Genomic DNA, 16,032 nt, shown 5'->3' with positions numbered 1-16,032 from the left:
CCAAGGGAACCTGTGCTCACACTCATATAAAACTAGTTAGTCCATGTTGGTGTTTTGAACACTTAATCACCAAAATAGGTAGAAACGGCTATCTAGCACATTTCCCTTTCAATCCAGGATGGAAGGGTTATGCCTGGACAAGCACGAAGCCAAAGACGGAAGCTCATCAAGCTTTAGGGTCACGACCATGGCGGTGGCGAGGGTAGGATGGGAGAGAAGGGTAGAGCGCCCAAGATGCAGGGAGCCAACGACCACAAGAGCATTAGCGATGTTCTGGTTAGCCACCTGCAATCTAAAAACCCAGTCACCAACGTAGCGGACAACGAGACGGTCTAGGGGCATGGACATGAGGTAGTTTATGTTTCTCACAAATCTCGTGGAGTAGTGATGTGAGGCATGACTAGTCGAGAACCAGACAAACACCAGCTCGTGATAGAGATGGAGTGAGGATGCACCAATTGGCCAAAATTTTCAAGGAAAGAGTTTTGAATTCTGGCAGAGGGAGTCAAAGACTTCAACGAAGGAGATCGTAGGAAGGCGATGGGGGAGGTTGTAACCTGGATAACAAGTGACATCGAGTGGGGGCACATTGCATAGCCGAATCTTACCGACAGAGCTTGGACGAGAGGCGACGCCGACATGGTCACCATGTCTAGCTTCAGTGGGACATGGTTGGGTGGGGTCTTGTGGGGGAAGGTGGCTGGACGCAGGGGTTGTGGTGGATCCTAGTGGTGACGTTGCTAGGATGGCAGAGGCAGCGAAGGCATGGAGGGGTTCTAGTGGAGGGTCCGGAGGGTCGCCCATCATTCTAATCATTGAGTGTTATATAATTTTTCAGGAAGTCAAAGTGGTTTCTCCTCCTAAGACCACATAATTCCTGAGGGATGAAACTAAAACTGAAAGGAACTTGTAGCTTGGTAACAATACAATCACTATATAATATTGACAACTAATTGGATTCTTAGCACTACATAAAGGGTAGACTATTGGATAAGCAAGTTGCAACAACTCACCCGGAGAGGAGTGCTCGATTTAATCCATGAATCATACACAATATGATATGATTTATCGGGGTCTTGAACCATCATAAATTTACTAACATGAGTTGAAATTTTGGATATCATAATAAGTAAAATATTATATTCAAATTGTTGACTACTAACATGGAGACCAAAAACCAACAAAGTTAACTATAGTATATTGCTTTCCTTCTTCTTGGATATGGATCCTGGCATCGCCTCATAGTGAGGCCGAGTGAGAGTTGCGGGGAGGAGGCGTTGAGCCGAAGAAAGACAACAGGGTGGTGGTTCTTGTCCGACGTCAGCATGGCGGGACATTCAGTGTGGAAGAAGTAGCCGAGGAGGAGCGACACACGTGGGAGGGCGCAGGTGGTGGCCGAACACCAGCGGTGGCAGGTGAGTGCTACACGGAGGAGGTCGGATAGGCCGCAGGGGTGAGGCGACGAAGGATGGCCTAGAGGAGGAGGTCCATGAGGTCGTCGATTGTCTAGCAGAGGAGCACGAGCAAAGGTGCGGGAACTAACGTGCCTCCGCAGATTGTTTCGGGCCAAGGTTCTTTCGAAGTAGGCTTACGGAAAAACAAAATAACCTTGTTGGTATGGATTTTCCATTAATCATATTAAGCCTTGGGCCATACAGTGTCGTAGACAAAGAATAGCTAGTAGGGGCCCGAGCCCTCTTAGGTTTGTACAAAGATATAAATACATATGAATTGCAACTAGTTTTTAAGCATTTAAGTATATATAATTAGTGATCGATTCAATAAATATTGACTATTTTGTTATTTGTGCGTTTGAGAAAAATAGGTAGTCTATGAAGTTAAATTTAAACTGAAATCAGACACCCATATATTACATATAATCTATTACATTTTATTTATGACTCCCTTTGTACAAAAATTATGGCTACATTCTTAAGGCCAGGATATTACTGTCCACCTAGGCCACCTCTGTAAAACCCCGCCGAGGGCAGAGGCAGACTCAAACGCCACCGAGTTTTAATATCGGAGACATGTATGCAATTAGAGAACGTATCAGGTGCAAACCAAACACTTAGTGCAAACCGTGCAAATCAATATATTGGTGAAGGTGGGAGGGTAAATTTAAAAATATATCAAAAGAGGTTGAAGGGTCATTTTAAAAGGTGATACACGCCGGTAAGGTTGTTTTGTAAAATTATCATGTCTATTTGCACGATTTGTACCAAATAATTGGTTTGCACATGATTCGTTTCCATGTAATTATGGCATGTATAATAGATGTTTTGAACTATATCTTCGAATGCATATAAGGGTGTAAATGTAAAAAAACCCAGGACACGTTTCTTGGCAAAGATACTATGTCTTGGCTCTACTATATTCGAAACAAATGACTAGCTGATTACTTAATTTAATTTATTTAATGTTCTGATTGGTATAATGAATATAATAAAACATGTCAAATATATTATTTTGTATTTTAGTTATGTTTTATATTTGGAGTATCGTATAGGGTTGTACAGGGTTATACGATGGAAGGAAAGAAATATCAGTATCTCCCGGCTGATTTAAACACGGGCCGTTGAAAGCAACGCCTATTAAATTTCCCCTTGTGCTCCCGCTCCTCACACTCTTCTCTGCGCCTTACCAGAAGGCGGACACAATCGTCGTTCCCTTGCGACCTCACCGTCTGGCTGCCTCTGCCTGGAGTAGGAAGACCTCCGCACTAAGCAAAGTAGCAAAGCCAGAGCCCGATCGGATCGATGGCGGCGGTGCCCCGCGCTTCCAGCTTCTTCTCGATGCTACTCGTCCTCCTCTCATTGCTGTCGGTGGAGCGCGCGGCCGCCACCGGCCTCTTCCAGGTGCGCCGCAAGTTCCCGCGCCACGGAGGCGGGGACGTGGTGGAGCACCGCCTCGCGGCGCTTTTGAGGCACGACATGGGCCGCAACGGCCGGCTCCTTGGTGCCGTTGACTTGCCCCTTGGCGGCGTCGGGCTCCCCACCGCGACCGGGTAGGTGATCTATCAGCATCGGCTGCGCGTGTGCGTTTCTGGCTGCGGTGATGATGATACATAGTAGGCTTCTCTTGGCGTGTCTGACTGGGGTTTCTGCGCAGCGCAGCCTGTACTACACGCGGATTGAGATCGGCTCGCCGCCCAAGGGCTACTACGTGCAGGTGGACACCGGCAGCGATATCCTTTGGGTGAACGGCATCAGCTGCGACGGCTGCCCCACCAGGAGCGGCCTCGGGGTAATGCTCTCCAGCCAGCCATGGCGCCATGCTTTTGTCTCTTAGAAGATTTTTTTTTCTCGTGAAAAAGGATCGTGCTGGGTTTGGTTGTTAGATAGAGCTGACGCAGTACGACTCGGCCGGCAGCGGGACCACGGTGGGGTGCGAACAAGAGTTCTGCGTTGCCAACAGCGCGGCGAGCGGCGTGCCCCCCGCGTGCCCCTCGGCGGCGTCGCCGTGCCAGTTCAGGATCACCTACGGAGATGGGAGCTCCACGACCGGCTTCTACGTCACAGATTTCGTGCAGTACAATCAGGTGTCCGGCAATGGCCAGACCACCCCGTCCAACGTCAGCATCACGTTTGGGTGAGAGCCTTGGGGGAGCAAGTGCACCTGGCCTGGGGGACCACTCGTCCGTTGATTCTGCCGCTCTTTCCGTGCTGCAGGTGTGGTGCGCAGCTTGGTGGGGATCTGGGATCGTCGAGCCAGGCGCTTGATGGGATTCTTGGGTTCGGCCAGTCGGATGCGTCGATGCTGTCGCAGCTGGCTGCTGCTTGTAAAGTGAGGAAGATTTTTGCTCACTGCTTGGACACTGTGCGTGGTGGTGGTATCTTCGCTATTGGCAATGTGGTACAGCCCCCCATAGTGAAGACGACGCCGTTGGTGCCCAACGCGCGCGTACGTGCTCTCTGCTCTGCTTTCCCCCCGTTTCCATCCTCATCATACCTATTTTCTGTCTCATCTACTTTGAGCTGCTCTCGTGGTAGTCTTTGTTGACTGATAGTTTAGTTTGTTTGATTTTCCCTGCCATGGCTTATCAGCCGGAACTCTTGGTAGTTAGTTTAGTTTGTGCTAAGCGGAGTTGACTGACCCAACATCCAAAGCTTTGACATTATAGACACAAAAGCTTTGACCGTTTCCTGATCACTATTCGTTGAAAATCGATCTTGAAGCACGACCTGTTTCCAGCCAAAATGTGTTTTATTTATTCAGGGACAGGACAGAGGGAGTACAATATATCAAAGTGTCCCAACTCCCAAGTTCTTATCCAGTTATCCTTACAGCTTTTAATGCCAATGTCTTGGTTTACTCTTCATGTGCGCCCCTTGGATTTATCTATGTAAATAGTAAAGCTACCATCCTCTTCAATTACTTTTTCCGCATGTATTCTTTTGAATGATGCTCTGGAACCTCTTATTGAAATTTACCACAGGACACACTACAATGTCAATCTGCAAGGAATTTCTGTTGGTGGTGCTACACTTCAGCTTCCTACAAGTACTTTTGATTCGGGTGACAGTAAAGGAACTATCATTGACAGCGGGACAACACTGGCATATCTTCCGAGGGAAGTTTATAGGACTTTGCTGACTGCGGTATGGGAACTTCTGCATGAAACAAACAATCTTTGTGCGGAGTAGTGATCAAGAACAATTTGTGACCGCCATATGTTCTCTTAACCACTTTTTAGGTATTTGATAAGCATCCAGATTTGGCCGTACGTAATTATGAAGACTTCATCTGTTTCCAGTTTTCCGGAAGGTGCATTTGATGGTGGTTCTTATACTCATGTTTTCCTTATATGGAAACTGGAAACATTATATTGCTACATGCATTTGTACATTTATAATAGTGATCGTTTCATGCTTCATGCATGGACTCTTTTTTTCTTTTGACAAATTATTGTTTGTGTATATTTCTAATCCCTTCACCCCATCTTTTGCAGTTTAGATGAAGAATTTCCTGTAATCACCTTTAGTTTTGAGGGAGACCCTACACTGAATGTTTACCCACATGATTACCTTTTCCAGAACGGGGTAAGATAACATCTATTCTCCTTGCTTTTTCTAAGTAATATAAGCAACAATAGTGTGTCAAATCTACCTTTTCTATGCTATGTTTTTCAAAAGCTTAATGAATTCTATCATAGAAGCACATAGAATATAGAAATATTGTTGTTCATTAAATTTCTTCGTATACTAAAATGAGCACTAAAATAAATTGAAAATATTTGACGCAAGCTGCCTCCTGGTGGAATGGAATCGTGAAAACCCCTGTTAGAGAAACATACTTGAAACGTTCAAAACTTGGTGCACTCATAGTGCATCCAAAGATTGGACATGCCGCAAAAGTTGAGATGCAAATTCGGTTCTGAAAAAAGTTCATACTAAAAAGACAAATTTGAGGTACATGTGTACTAGAAGACAAAATTGCTCATCCTTCACCCAAATTTAGACTGGGGTGACTTGAAATCAACGTAGTCGTTGGCGTATTGCTCCTGTTTTATACCCTAAATCCTATGTCTTATACACTAAAAGCCTGGTTTTCGATTTGTTTTTATATCTGATCTTTATCTTTATCATCTTATCTGTAGTAGGTTTGGTACTGGCTTGTTCTGGCCCGACTCGTCCTTATGAATCAATTTTTGCCAAAGCTATATTTGTTTTTGTCATTGGTATATTAAGTGTGGACAACCATTTGTTCAATCAACCTGAGTGACAAGTTCCCATTATCATCAAGGTTTATGTTTAATACTATAAACGCATTATTTTTGTTTTCTAGAATGATTTATACTGTATGGGATTCCTGGATGGTGGAGTACAGACCAAAGATGGGAAAGATATGGTTCTCTTAGGAGGTATGATCAAGCAGTTCTATTATTGATCTACTTGTTCCTTGAATATGTTGCTTGACTTGCTTCTAAAGTTCACAAACTCTATTGCAGACCTGGTCCTCTCAAATAAACTAGTAGTTTATGACTTGGAAAAACAAGTTATTGGATGGACAGACTACAACTGTAAGTTTCATGTTCATCATAATTGTCCTTTCATCTGCAGAAAATCTGAGCTTATAGTATAGTCTACTCTAACCTTGTTTGTGTAGTTCATAGTGGGCTCTTTTTGCAAAGGAATATAGTTAGACTGTGACGTTTGTGTTCTACGTGTGCCGTCTTGAGTTAACTGCCGAACTTGTTTCTCTTGGTTTCAGGCTCCTCCAGCATTAAAATTGAGGATGACAAGACTGGCTCAGTGTACACTGTCGACGCACAAAATATCTCCGCTGGGCGGAGGTTTCAATGGCACAAGTCCTTAATTCTGTTGTTAGTGACATCAATCTGGAGCTGTCTGATGTTATAGCCCAGCCCTGGAATCTAGGACTAAAACATGGGGAAATGTATTCTCTTTAACAAAAATAGCTGAGTTCAGAAGTTCAACAAAGAGTGCAAAAATATTATACAGATTGCCCCTTGTGACTTGCACGTAAATTATAGCAACCTATCGAGCTACCAAAATGACTTGAACTTAAGTTGGCTGATGTCAGGTTATTTTGCAGCTTTTCTTTTCTACCAGACATATCATCAGGTGTAACGTGTTATTGTGCAAGTGCAATCTAGCATCTGTGAGGAGAGGATTTCTGTTGCGTAAATGTAGTTGTTGACTCATAGAAACTCAGCTTTGTTTCTTTCAGAATCTTTTGTAACTGATGGAGATAGAGCTACTGATAAAAAGAAATAAATAGATGTTAAATTTGAAAAAATAAGCAAGTACGTGAATTGAAATGTTCTTTTATGATTGCTACAAACTCTAATATTACTATAACTAGCGATGATATGCTAATTTTCACCACTTATATTGTAATAGAGAAATACTTACTATAAATAGTGATGATATGCTAATTTTTCACCACTTATTTTGTAATAGGGAAATACTTGCTGAACATGCGATTCAACAGGCTCGGCGCCTAATGCAGAGGCTAGGCCCGCGGAGGACTTCGTCGAGCAAGTCACGGGGTAAGTTTGGAAAGGAGTTGCTTTAGATGAAGGTTGGCTTGGAGAGTGCTAAACGATGGGTTGTATGGGATATGCCCATTGCGTGTAGTTGCGGAGATGTCGTGTTAGAGAGGGATTTACTTATATACCCATACTCGCATAGATGTCATTGCTGCAGCAATGAACCCGAAGGGGAAGGCGCTCACTCTGATATATGGTGTTCTAAACATGGAGGGCGGTTGAAGAAAAGGAATGCACATGCCGGTGATATTGTCGTCGCTGAGAGGTCACCGAAGGAGGCGAAGGCTGCGGCGACAACCGGGGCAGCGATGGGGGACCCTTCGTGGTGGTGGATGATTTTGAGCTTGCTTGCATGGAGCTAGCGGCAAGGTCGCCATTGAGGATGGTGTCACCAACATGTTTTGTAACATGATTTGTTGCGCTATGTAAGTGAGGCATTGGCCATCTAAGGGACTTTGGTCGGGGCAGGGTCGAAGGCCGGGGTATAGGAGGCTCTAAGCTTAGCGTTAAGGAACATATCCATTAGAGAGGTGCGTCTACAGGAGCTGCCACAAGAGCAAGATTAACCTTCACCCTCTATACAAGCTCAACCCCCAAGCAAGGTGAGAAAGAAGCTCAAGATGGTGGCAATGATCAAGGGGGTTGAGGAGAAACAAGACTAAGAAGGATGAAGATGGAGTACCACCACTTCAAGATCAGGCGCCACAACCAAGAGTCCAAACCATCATTCAAAGAGATCATCCGGTGGACAAGGTCCTAGGAGACTTAAGCAAGGGAGTAACCACTTGTTCTTACATTGATAATATTTGTGAACATTACTCTTTTATGTCTTATATTAAGCCTTTTGGGATTGAGGATGCCTTGAAGGATCTAGACTAGGTGATGGCAATGCATGAAGATCTCAACAATTTTAATAGGAATGAGGTATGGACATTAGTGTCATGTCCAAAATAGAACGTTGTGGGAACCAAGTGGGTCTTCTGCAACAAATAGGACACACATGGTGTGGTGACAAGGAACAAGGCAAGACTTGTTGCAAAAGGTTATGCACAAGTCGCAGGTTTGGATTTTGATGAGACCTTTGTACCTGTAGCTAGGCTTGAGTCTATTCGCACTTTGTTGGCCTATGCTACTCACTATGGTTTTAAGCTATTTTCAAATGGATGTTAAGAGTGCATCCCTTAATGGACCTATAAACGAGGAGGTCTATGTTGAGCAACCGCCCGACTTCGAAGATAGTGACTATCCTAACCATGTGTTTAAACTCTCAAATACGTTTTATGGGATTAAGAAAGCACTAAGAACATGGTATGAATGTTTGAGAGACTTCTTAATTGCTAATTATTTAAAAGTCGAGAAAGCTAATCCAACTCTATTCACAAAGAGGACTAATAATGATTTGTTTATATGCTAAATTTATGTTGATGATATAATTTTTGTTTCTACTAATAAATTGTCTTGTGAGGAGTTTAGTAGGATAATGATGCAGAAATTTGACATGTCCATGATAGGGGAGTTGAAGTTCTTCCAGAAAGACAAATGTGCCCTTGGACCATTTCTATGTTGTTTTGTTGATTAGATGCACAACACACTAGGTGAGAACTAACAAATGTTGAGCAATGGTATATCTAGATGGATCAAGTATGAAGTTAAGTTCTAGACAATTAGTCAATTGTTTTATGTGCTAAACATGCTTGTCTAAGTGCCAGGAACTCAATTAAGTCAAGTCCAAAAGGAGCAAAAGGAGTTTAGCTGAAACAACCAGTATTGCACCGGCTACGAGCAGGCTGGCGGACAGGCTGGCTCAGTGACGAACTCGCACCTCTCGGGAATCGCCAAGGACGCTACGACTAAAATTCACCGGACTGTCCGGTGAGCCAACAGCGTCCACGCCAACGATCGGCAGCGCGATCTGCGCGCAATCAACGGGCGACGCGTGGCCAGGGCCAACGGTCACAAGGCCGCACCGGACTGTCCGGTGTGCATAGGACAATGTCTGGTGTTCCAAGGGGACCGCGAGGTGCAACAGTCGGTTTTGCTAAACAAGGAAAGAAATCACGCACTGTTCATGTCCGGTGTTGCACCGGACTCTCCGGTGCGGCAGCGGACAGAAGGCAAGAGTTGCCTACCAAATGGAGCAGTATACCAAGCCTCCATTGAACATCCTAAGATTCCTAGACTCCGCAAGCATGCATCTGGATCATTGTGTTTGAGATTTGAGAACTTGTTGAATTGTGAACTCGCTGCGCTGTGTTTGTGTGCTCGTTTCTTGACTTGTGTGCGTGTCGCTGCTGCGACTCTAGCTCTTCCGTGTGTTTCTATTCTCTCCCTTACTCTTATGGTTTTTATTGTGATCAATATTGTAAGGGTGAGAGGCTCCAACTTGTGGAGATTCCTCATAAAGGGAAACATCTGCTATAAGGAAGAAACTGTGGTACTCAAGGTTGATCATTGGATCACTTGAGAGGGATTGAGCGCAATCCTTGACCGAAGGAGGTCACCACAACGTGGAGTAGGCATTGGCCAAACCACGGGATAAAATCACCGTGTCTCTTGTGCCACTTTTCATTGTGATTGGTTTCTTTCTTAGAGTTCTCACTTAATCGCTTGTGCTATTGTTCCTAAGTTCAATACTCATTCTATAGGAACAATCAAGTGAAGAGTTCTCTCTATAGCACCTTGGTTTTGATCTCACTAACATCTCATAAACCAAGTTTGTGTTGTTTAAGTGTTGAATTTTACAGGATCACCAATTCACCCCTTCTCTAGGTGCTCTCAATTGGTATCAGAGCCGTACTCTTCATTAAGGGACTAACCGCCTGAAGAGATGGACCCTAAAGGTAAGGGGATGGTGATCAATGACAAGGAGAAGGAGACCCTCTACGTCGACAAGCCAAAAGGCGACAAGCCCACTGACTCAGGCTCAAGTCACAAGAAGAGGGATCAGAAGAAGAATAGGCGCATAAAGAAGATCATCTACTACAACAGTGACACCTCCTCCTCTTCACCAAGGGATAACGACGACGAAGACTCTTCGTCGAAAAAGAAAACGGTTAATCAAAACTATTCTTTTGATTATTCTCGCATCCCTTATAATTCGAATGCCCATTTATTATCTATGCCACTCGAAAACCCCCACACTTTGATGGAGAAGACTATTCATTTTGGAGTCATAAAATGCGCAGTCACTTATTTTCCCTCCATCCAAGTATTTGGGAAATTGTTGAAAATGGAATGCATTTCGATAGCACTAACAATCTTATATTTATTAATGAGCAAATACATAAAAATGACCAAGCTACTACTGTTTTGCTAGCATCTCTATGCAGGGATGAATACAACAAAGTGAGCGGCTTGGACAATGCCAAGCAAATATGGGATACCCTCAAGATCTCTCATGAGGGTAATGACGCCACCATGATTACCATGATGGAACTAGTGGAAGGCGAGCTGGGGAGGTTCGCCATGATAAGAGGAGAAGAGCCAACTCAAACGTACAACAGGCTTAAGACCCTAGTGAACAAAATTCGAAGCTATGTGTCACACCCGGTTTTGGAAGGCAAACCGAATGCGAACCATGTACGTGCCAGGATCAGAAACTCACGTACACAGCGATTACATAATTGGACATCATCACACAATGCTCAAAATAAATAGCGGAAAGGTACTTAATTACATCGAGATGTCCAAGACATCCACAGAGCCTATTACATAACCATTGTTCAACATAATTATCAAAGTGCGGAAATACAAAACGTAGATGCTAAGCCTACACAGGCAGCTGACTGGGGGTTTGCCACTAATAAAGAACTAGAACTCGTCATATTCCTGGAACTCCTCGAAGTCATCCATGTTGCCAGCATCACCTCCTGAGCATTGGGTACACTGGGGACAACCTGGGATTGGGGTGGTGTGTAAAGCAAGGGTGAGTACACATCAACGTACTCAGCAAATGTCCCGTTTGGCTAAAGTGGACTAGCTGTATACGAGGTTTGAGGTTAAGCAGTTGCTTTTAGTTGGTCAAGTATTTATTACTATTAGTAGAGCCAAGTTTTAGTAATAAACCCATTTATTACCCAGAAGTACCTCCTCAAACGAGGAAATACCAGAGATCAGATTTTATAACATCATTATTGATCATCAACATAAAAGTATCCAAAGTTCTTCTAATCAAAGAGGATCCCAAGGCTGCTCTTAACCGTGAGCTTGGCTGATATACCAGTTTTTAACACTCTGCAGAGGTTGTACACTTTACCCACAAGTCATGATCCCTTTCCAGCCTGGGTTGTACAAACCCAATCTTCACTACGAAGGTGAATGGCTAGGAATACACTATGTAGCCTTTACAAAGACTCCCCTAGTGCATAGTTGCTCGTTAGGTTTCGCCAGTCATACAAACGCAGTACACCTCCCCAAGGCGGGTGACTAACAAAACCAAATCGAAAGAACCTCTGCACCGCAACCTTGGCAGAGCGAGCACTACGCCCCGGCCCCCATTGACAGCCATCCGGCAAAGCCAACTACACATCTAATTAATCAGCTAAGGGCGTCCCAATCCACCCTCATGGTTGTACTGTTATCCCGGGTGGTCACTCCACGAACAGGTCCTTACGGAGAGGTACTCAGGAAAAAGGCCTGAGCCCCCTAAGGTATCACAAGATCATCCACATAATCAGGATAACAGTATCGTATCACAAATGTTCACATCATGTTCATTGATTAAGTTAACGCAGTAGCAACATGCTAACCATGATAATCCCAAAAGGTAAACAAGGACAAGTGAATACAGACTAGTCAATCCTTTTGTTTCATTAAGTAATGCGGGACAGTGAATTATAAAGTATGTAGGACATAATAGGTCAGAGGACACTTGCCTTCACCAGGTTGTTGCTCAGGGAGGTCTCCAGCAATACACTCAGGAACCTCGGACTGCTCGTTGTCTAAATAAAGCGAGCATGCATTCAATACATTTGGAAAGTGCAAATGAACGTCACACCAAACATGTACAAACATTGGAACACATATTAAAAAGACATAATACTACATAAGGGATAATGAATTCAAAGTATAACATAAACTATGGCATACATTAACTTTATTTGAAAATAGATTATTATTTCTCTAAGTGTTATTTACAAGTACGTAATCATATATCAATTTATTTTATTGTGACCAATAATTTAGAGCAGAGATGAACTTATGTAATACATATTATTAATCTCACAAGCTTAAACAAGTTTAAATCTCTAAGGTTCTCCTTTTATTTATTTTATTAAATAAATAAAACATACATCTACATTAGTTCATATTCAATCCTAAAAATTAGAGTGTGCAGTTAGTAAGTGAACCTATTTTATTTAAACAGAGAATAATTCTATAAACATTTTGCAATTTGAATCACTAAATTTGGAGTTCATATGCAAAAGTTATGAAATAAACAAGTTTGGGAATTCAAAATATGAAATTAGGGCTAATTCTGTGATTAAATAAAAGTCCAGGGGTCTAATTAAAACAAATCAGGGACCTATGCGCTAAAACAGAGGACGACAGGTTGATTTCCTAAAACTAGGGGGTTTCTTAAGCAAAACAACCACGCGAAGGGGTATCGGGTGAATCCAACCGCTAGATCAGAAACCGACGGCCGAGATTAGATCTGCGACCGAGGGCGCGCGCGCGACCGGGCGAGCGCTGACAGGTGGGACAGGGAGTGTCAGCGATAGAGGGGGAGAGCGTGCTGACCGAGCGGGCCCAGTGCCAAAGGGGAAACAGACGGCTACAGGGGTCCGAGCCGTTCGATCAAGATCGGACAGGGAGGGGTTCGAGGGGGTCCGAGCCGTTCGATCAAGATCGGACGGGGGGAAAATCAGACCGGGAAGGATGAGCGGCTGCGGGTGGCGCTGACAGGTGGGGTCAGGGCATCAGGCGCATGGGCGCGAAGCGGTATTCCGCGGTCCGGGCCGTTCGATCTGAATCGGACGGAGGGGATCAGACCGGGGAAACAAACGACTACGGGCGGCGCCGCTCCTCTCCGCGGCGGTGAGGTCACCGGAGTTGGAGTAGGCGCGAGCTAGGGTGGCTCTGGGGTCGCCGGAGTTGGGCAGAGAGGGAGAGGACACCACAGCGAACTCAATGGTAGGGAAGAGGCCATGAATCCACGAGCAGAGAGGGGAGAACAGCGGTGAGAAGGTCTCGAGCGGGCTAGAGCAACTCCGGTGAGCCATTCTGACCACGGGGAGGGGACTTAAGGCGCGCTAAGGCCTTGGCTTAAGTCGAGCACCGGCGAATGCGAAATTGGACGAACACAGGGCGCAATAAGGGAAATTGGGCACGGGCAAAGTTGTCTCACCTCGGGGTGGAGCTCGGGGAGGCTTGGGGCGGTCTCCCGTGAGCTTGATGGCCGGGAACGCGGGCTCGGGTCTCCGGCGGCGTCTGACGACGAGGGTAGAGCGCGAGAGAGGGCGAGGGTGTGCAAAGTGAGGCGAGGGGCGAGTGCGGGGCATTAGCGGGGCTCTAAGAAGGGAGCTGGGCGCGTGGGAGGGCGTCGTGGCCGAGAAACCCGGCGACGTGCGAGAAGAAGGCGGAACTGACAAGACAGGCCCACGACGCAGAGAGAGAAAAGAGGACGCGCGGGGGCAACGACTCGTCATTGGCGAACTGGGCCCGCGAGACAGAGAGAGAGAGAGCGCGCACGAGGGAGAACCGCCGACAGGTCGGCCCCACTGGGCAGCGAGCGAGAGAGGGAGGGCGCACACGAGGGAGAACCGCCGCTGATAGGCGGGGTCCGCCCGTCAGGCGGCGCGGGCGCGCGGCCTGGCTGGGCCGACTTGGGTCGGCTGGGCTGCTTTCTCCTTTTCTTTTTCTCTAGATTTTCTAATTCCTTTTCTATTTCTTTTTTATAGGGTTTTCAAATCCAAATTCAAACTAGGTTTCAAATTCAAATAAATTCAAACTTGTGCAACACTTTAAAGAATATTTTAAGCTCAGCATGATGCAACATGTCATGACCCATAATGTTTTGGCAAAAATAAATAATTAATCTCCACTAGTTTAAGCTATTTCTAATCAAAAGGAAAAAGGGAGAAAGAATCTAGAGAGAGGGAAACCTAGAGTGAGAAAAGGAGGAGTAACACATGATTTTGGGTGATAATTAGAAAGAAATTTTATACCCCCAAAATCAGGGTGTTACAGACCTATCCCCCTTAAAAGAATCTCGCCCTCTATATTCAGGGCTGGCTAGAAAAGAGCTCAGGGTACTTGACTTTCAAATCATCTTCTCTTTCCTAGGTTGCTTCTTCTTCTGAGTGGTGACCCCATTTGACTTTGCACATCCTGATGGTACTTCTCCGAGTGACCCGATTTGCTGTCTCCAGAATTTGGGTTGGCTTCTCAATATAAGTCAGATCTTCTTGAACTTCAAGATCCTCTGCTGGCAACTGCTCTTCTGGCACTCTTAAGCATTTCTTCAACTGAGACACATGGAACACATCGTGCACAGCTTACAGATTCTCTGATAAGCCGAGTTGATAAGCCACTTCTCCACGTCTTGCTTGAATCTGATACGACCCAATATATCGGGTGCTAGATTGCCTTTGACTCCAAACCTTTTGGTTCCTCTGATGGGTGACACCTTCAAATAGACATAGTCTCCCACTTCAAAACTGAGTTCTCTTCTTTAGGTGTCAACATAGCTTCACTGTCTGGACTGTGCTGCCTTTAAATTCTCTTGGACCATTTTTGTGGCGGAACCGCCCGAATTATTCCAGCTTAAGTGCCCCAGTCGCGCCCTTAAGGGCAGCAACACACTTAAACAGGAATAACCCGTCAGTCCCTCGGATCTAGTCCGATAAAGCCACTTACCAGGATCGAATACCACTAGCTCACTCGAAGGTGAGGCACAGAGAAATACAATAAAACATAATACCACAAATTTAATAAGTATAATCAGTGATTACATTATCAGAGTTTCAGAAATAATAACCATAAATTTTAATGCAGCGGAAATAACTAACGGAGAAAACCGAGTAACATGGCGAAGCCTGGCCACGCTACTCCTCCTGGTCCTCTCCTGCAGAAGCAATAACCCACTCGACCGTCATTCCCGGTGGCAGGGATGAAGGCCAAGTCACACCATCAACCTAAAAAGTACCTGCAAAAATTATGCCACAAGCAAGGCTGAGTATACTAATACTCAGCTAGACTTCCCCGGTGTGAGGAGTCTACTCCTCTACCTCTAGACATGCAGCTGTTTGGCTGAGGGGTTTGGTTTGCCAAAAGCACTAGCTGAGTCTAAAATCATGTTTTAGCTTTTCAAGTTTTAGTATGATCCTTTTTAACTAGATGTGTACCTAGCTAATCATACATGGTATCAAACATTTTTATCAACCAACATCTTTTGCCAGTCACCACATTTCCACTTATTACTCAATGTAGCAGCATGGATCAAGCAGTCTCATTAGCTGCGAGAAGCAGACGATTCGAATCGAGTTTTTAAACCTTGCAAGGTAAACCTAAACACACGACATGTAGGGGCACTCCGTCCCCACACACATCAACCGTCCCCATCGATTCCCTGGCAACAGAAAGGGGCTCACCGCCTTGGCATACAATGCCTCACTGACCCCGACTGCCGTCGTGCAATGACCGCACTTGTACCCACCATAACCGGAATGGGAGACCACGTCTCAGGTCGCGTGAGGAGGGCAATCTGCGGGCAGGTTCACTCAGGTACTAGGCTTACCGATTTACCATATTTCTCGGCATGTGTTTAGTACGTTCAAATGCTTGACACACGGTACCACACCTTAATCCTTATTCCAATTTCCGTCTCGTAGACAACGCATCCCCATGGACTGTTGTCCACAGACCACCATCATTATGATATCAAAATGGATACAACCAATTCCTGACCTCGCGCGAGTGCTAGAAAAATCACTCGACTTCTACCGAGATCCCTAATTAGTAAAGCAGCTACTCGACCTAGCATACTAGTATTCATCTCAAAAGTAATCCTGAGTTCA

General features: G+C 45.1%; 1 protein-coding gene across 1 annotated transcript; it reads left to right on the top strand.

The window, feature by feature from the left end:
• Positions 1-2,625: 2,625 nt before the first annotated feature.
• LOC100285048 (pepsin A) lies at positions 2,626-6,466 on the top strand. Its single transcript, NM_001157943.2, has 10 exons — positions 2,626-3,007; positions 3,117-3,246; positions 3,341-3,591; positions 3,672-3,899; positions 4,439-4,601; positions 4,697-4,767; positions 4,952-5,042; positions 5,788-5,863; positions 5,951-6,022; positions 6,214-6,466. Exons 1-10 carry the CDS (start codon positions 2,760-2,762, stop codon positions 6,360-6,362), a joined length of 1,479 nt encoding a protein of 492 aa, NP_001151415.2. The 5' UTR covers positions 2,626-2,759; the 3' UTR covers positions 6,363-6,466.
• Positions 6,467-16,032: the final 9,566 nt, after the last annotated feature.

Source organism: Zea mays, chromosome 4, assembly GCF_902167145.1.
Source record: "Zea mays cultivar B73 chromosome 4, Zm-B73-REFERENCE-NAM-5.0, whole genome shotgun sequence".
In the NCBI taxonomy this organism is placed as follows: Eukaryota; Viridiplantae; Streptophyta; class Magnoliopsida; order Poales; family Poaceae; genus Zea; species Zea mays.
Note: the sequence above shows the minus strand (reverse complement) of the source record. Positions and strands in the feature narration are given on the sequence as shown.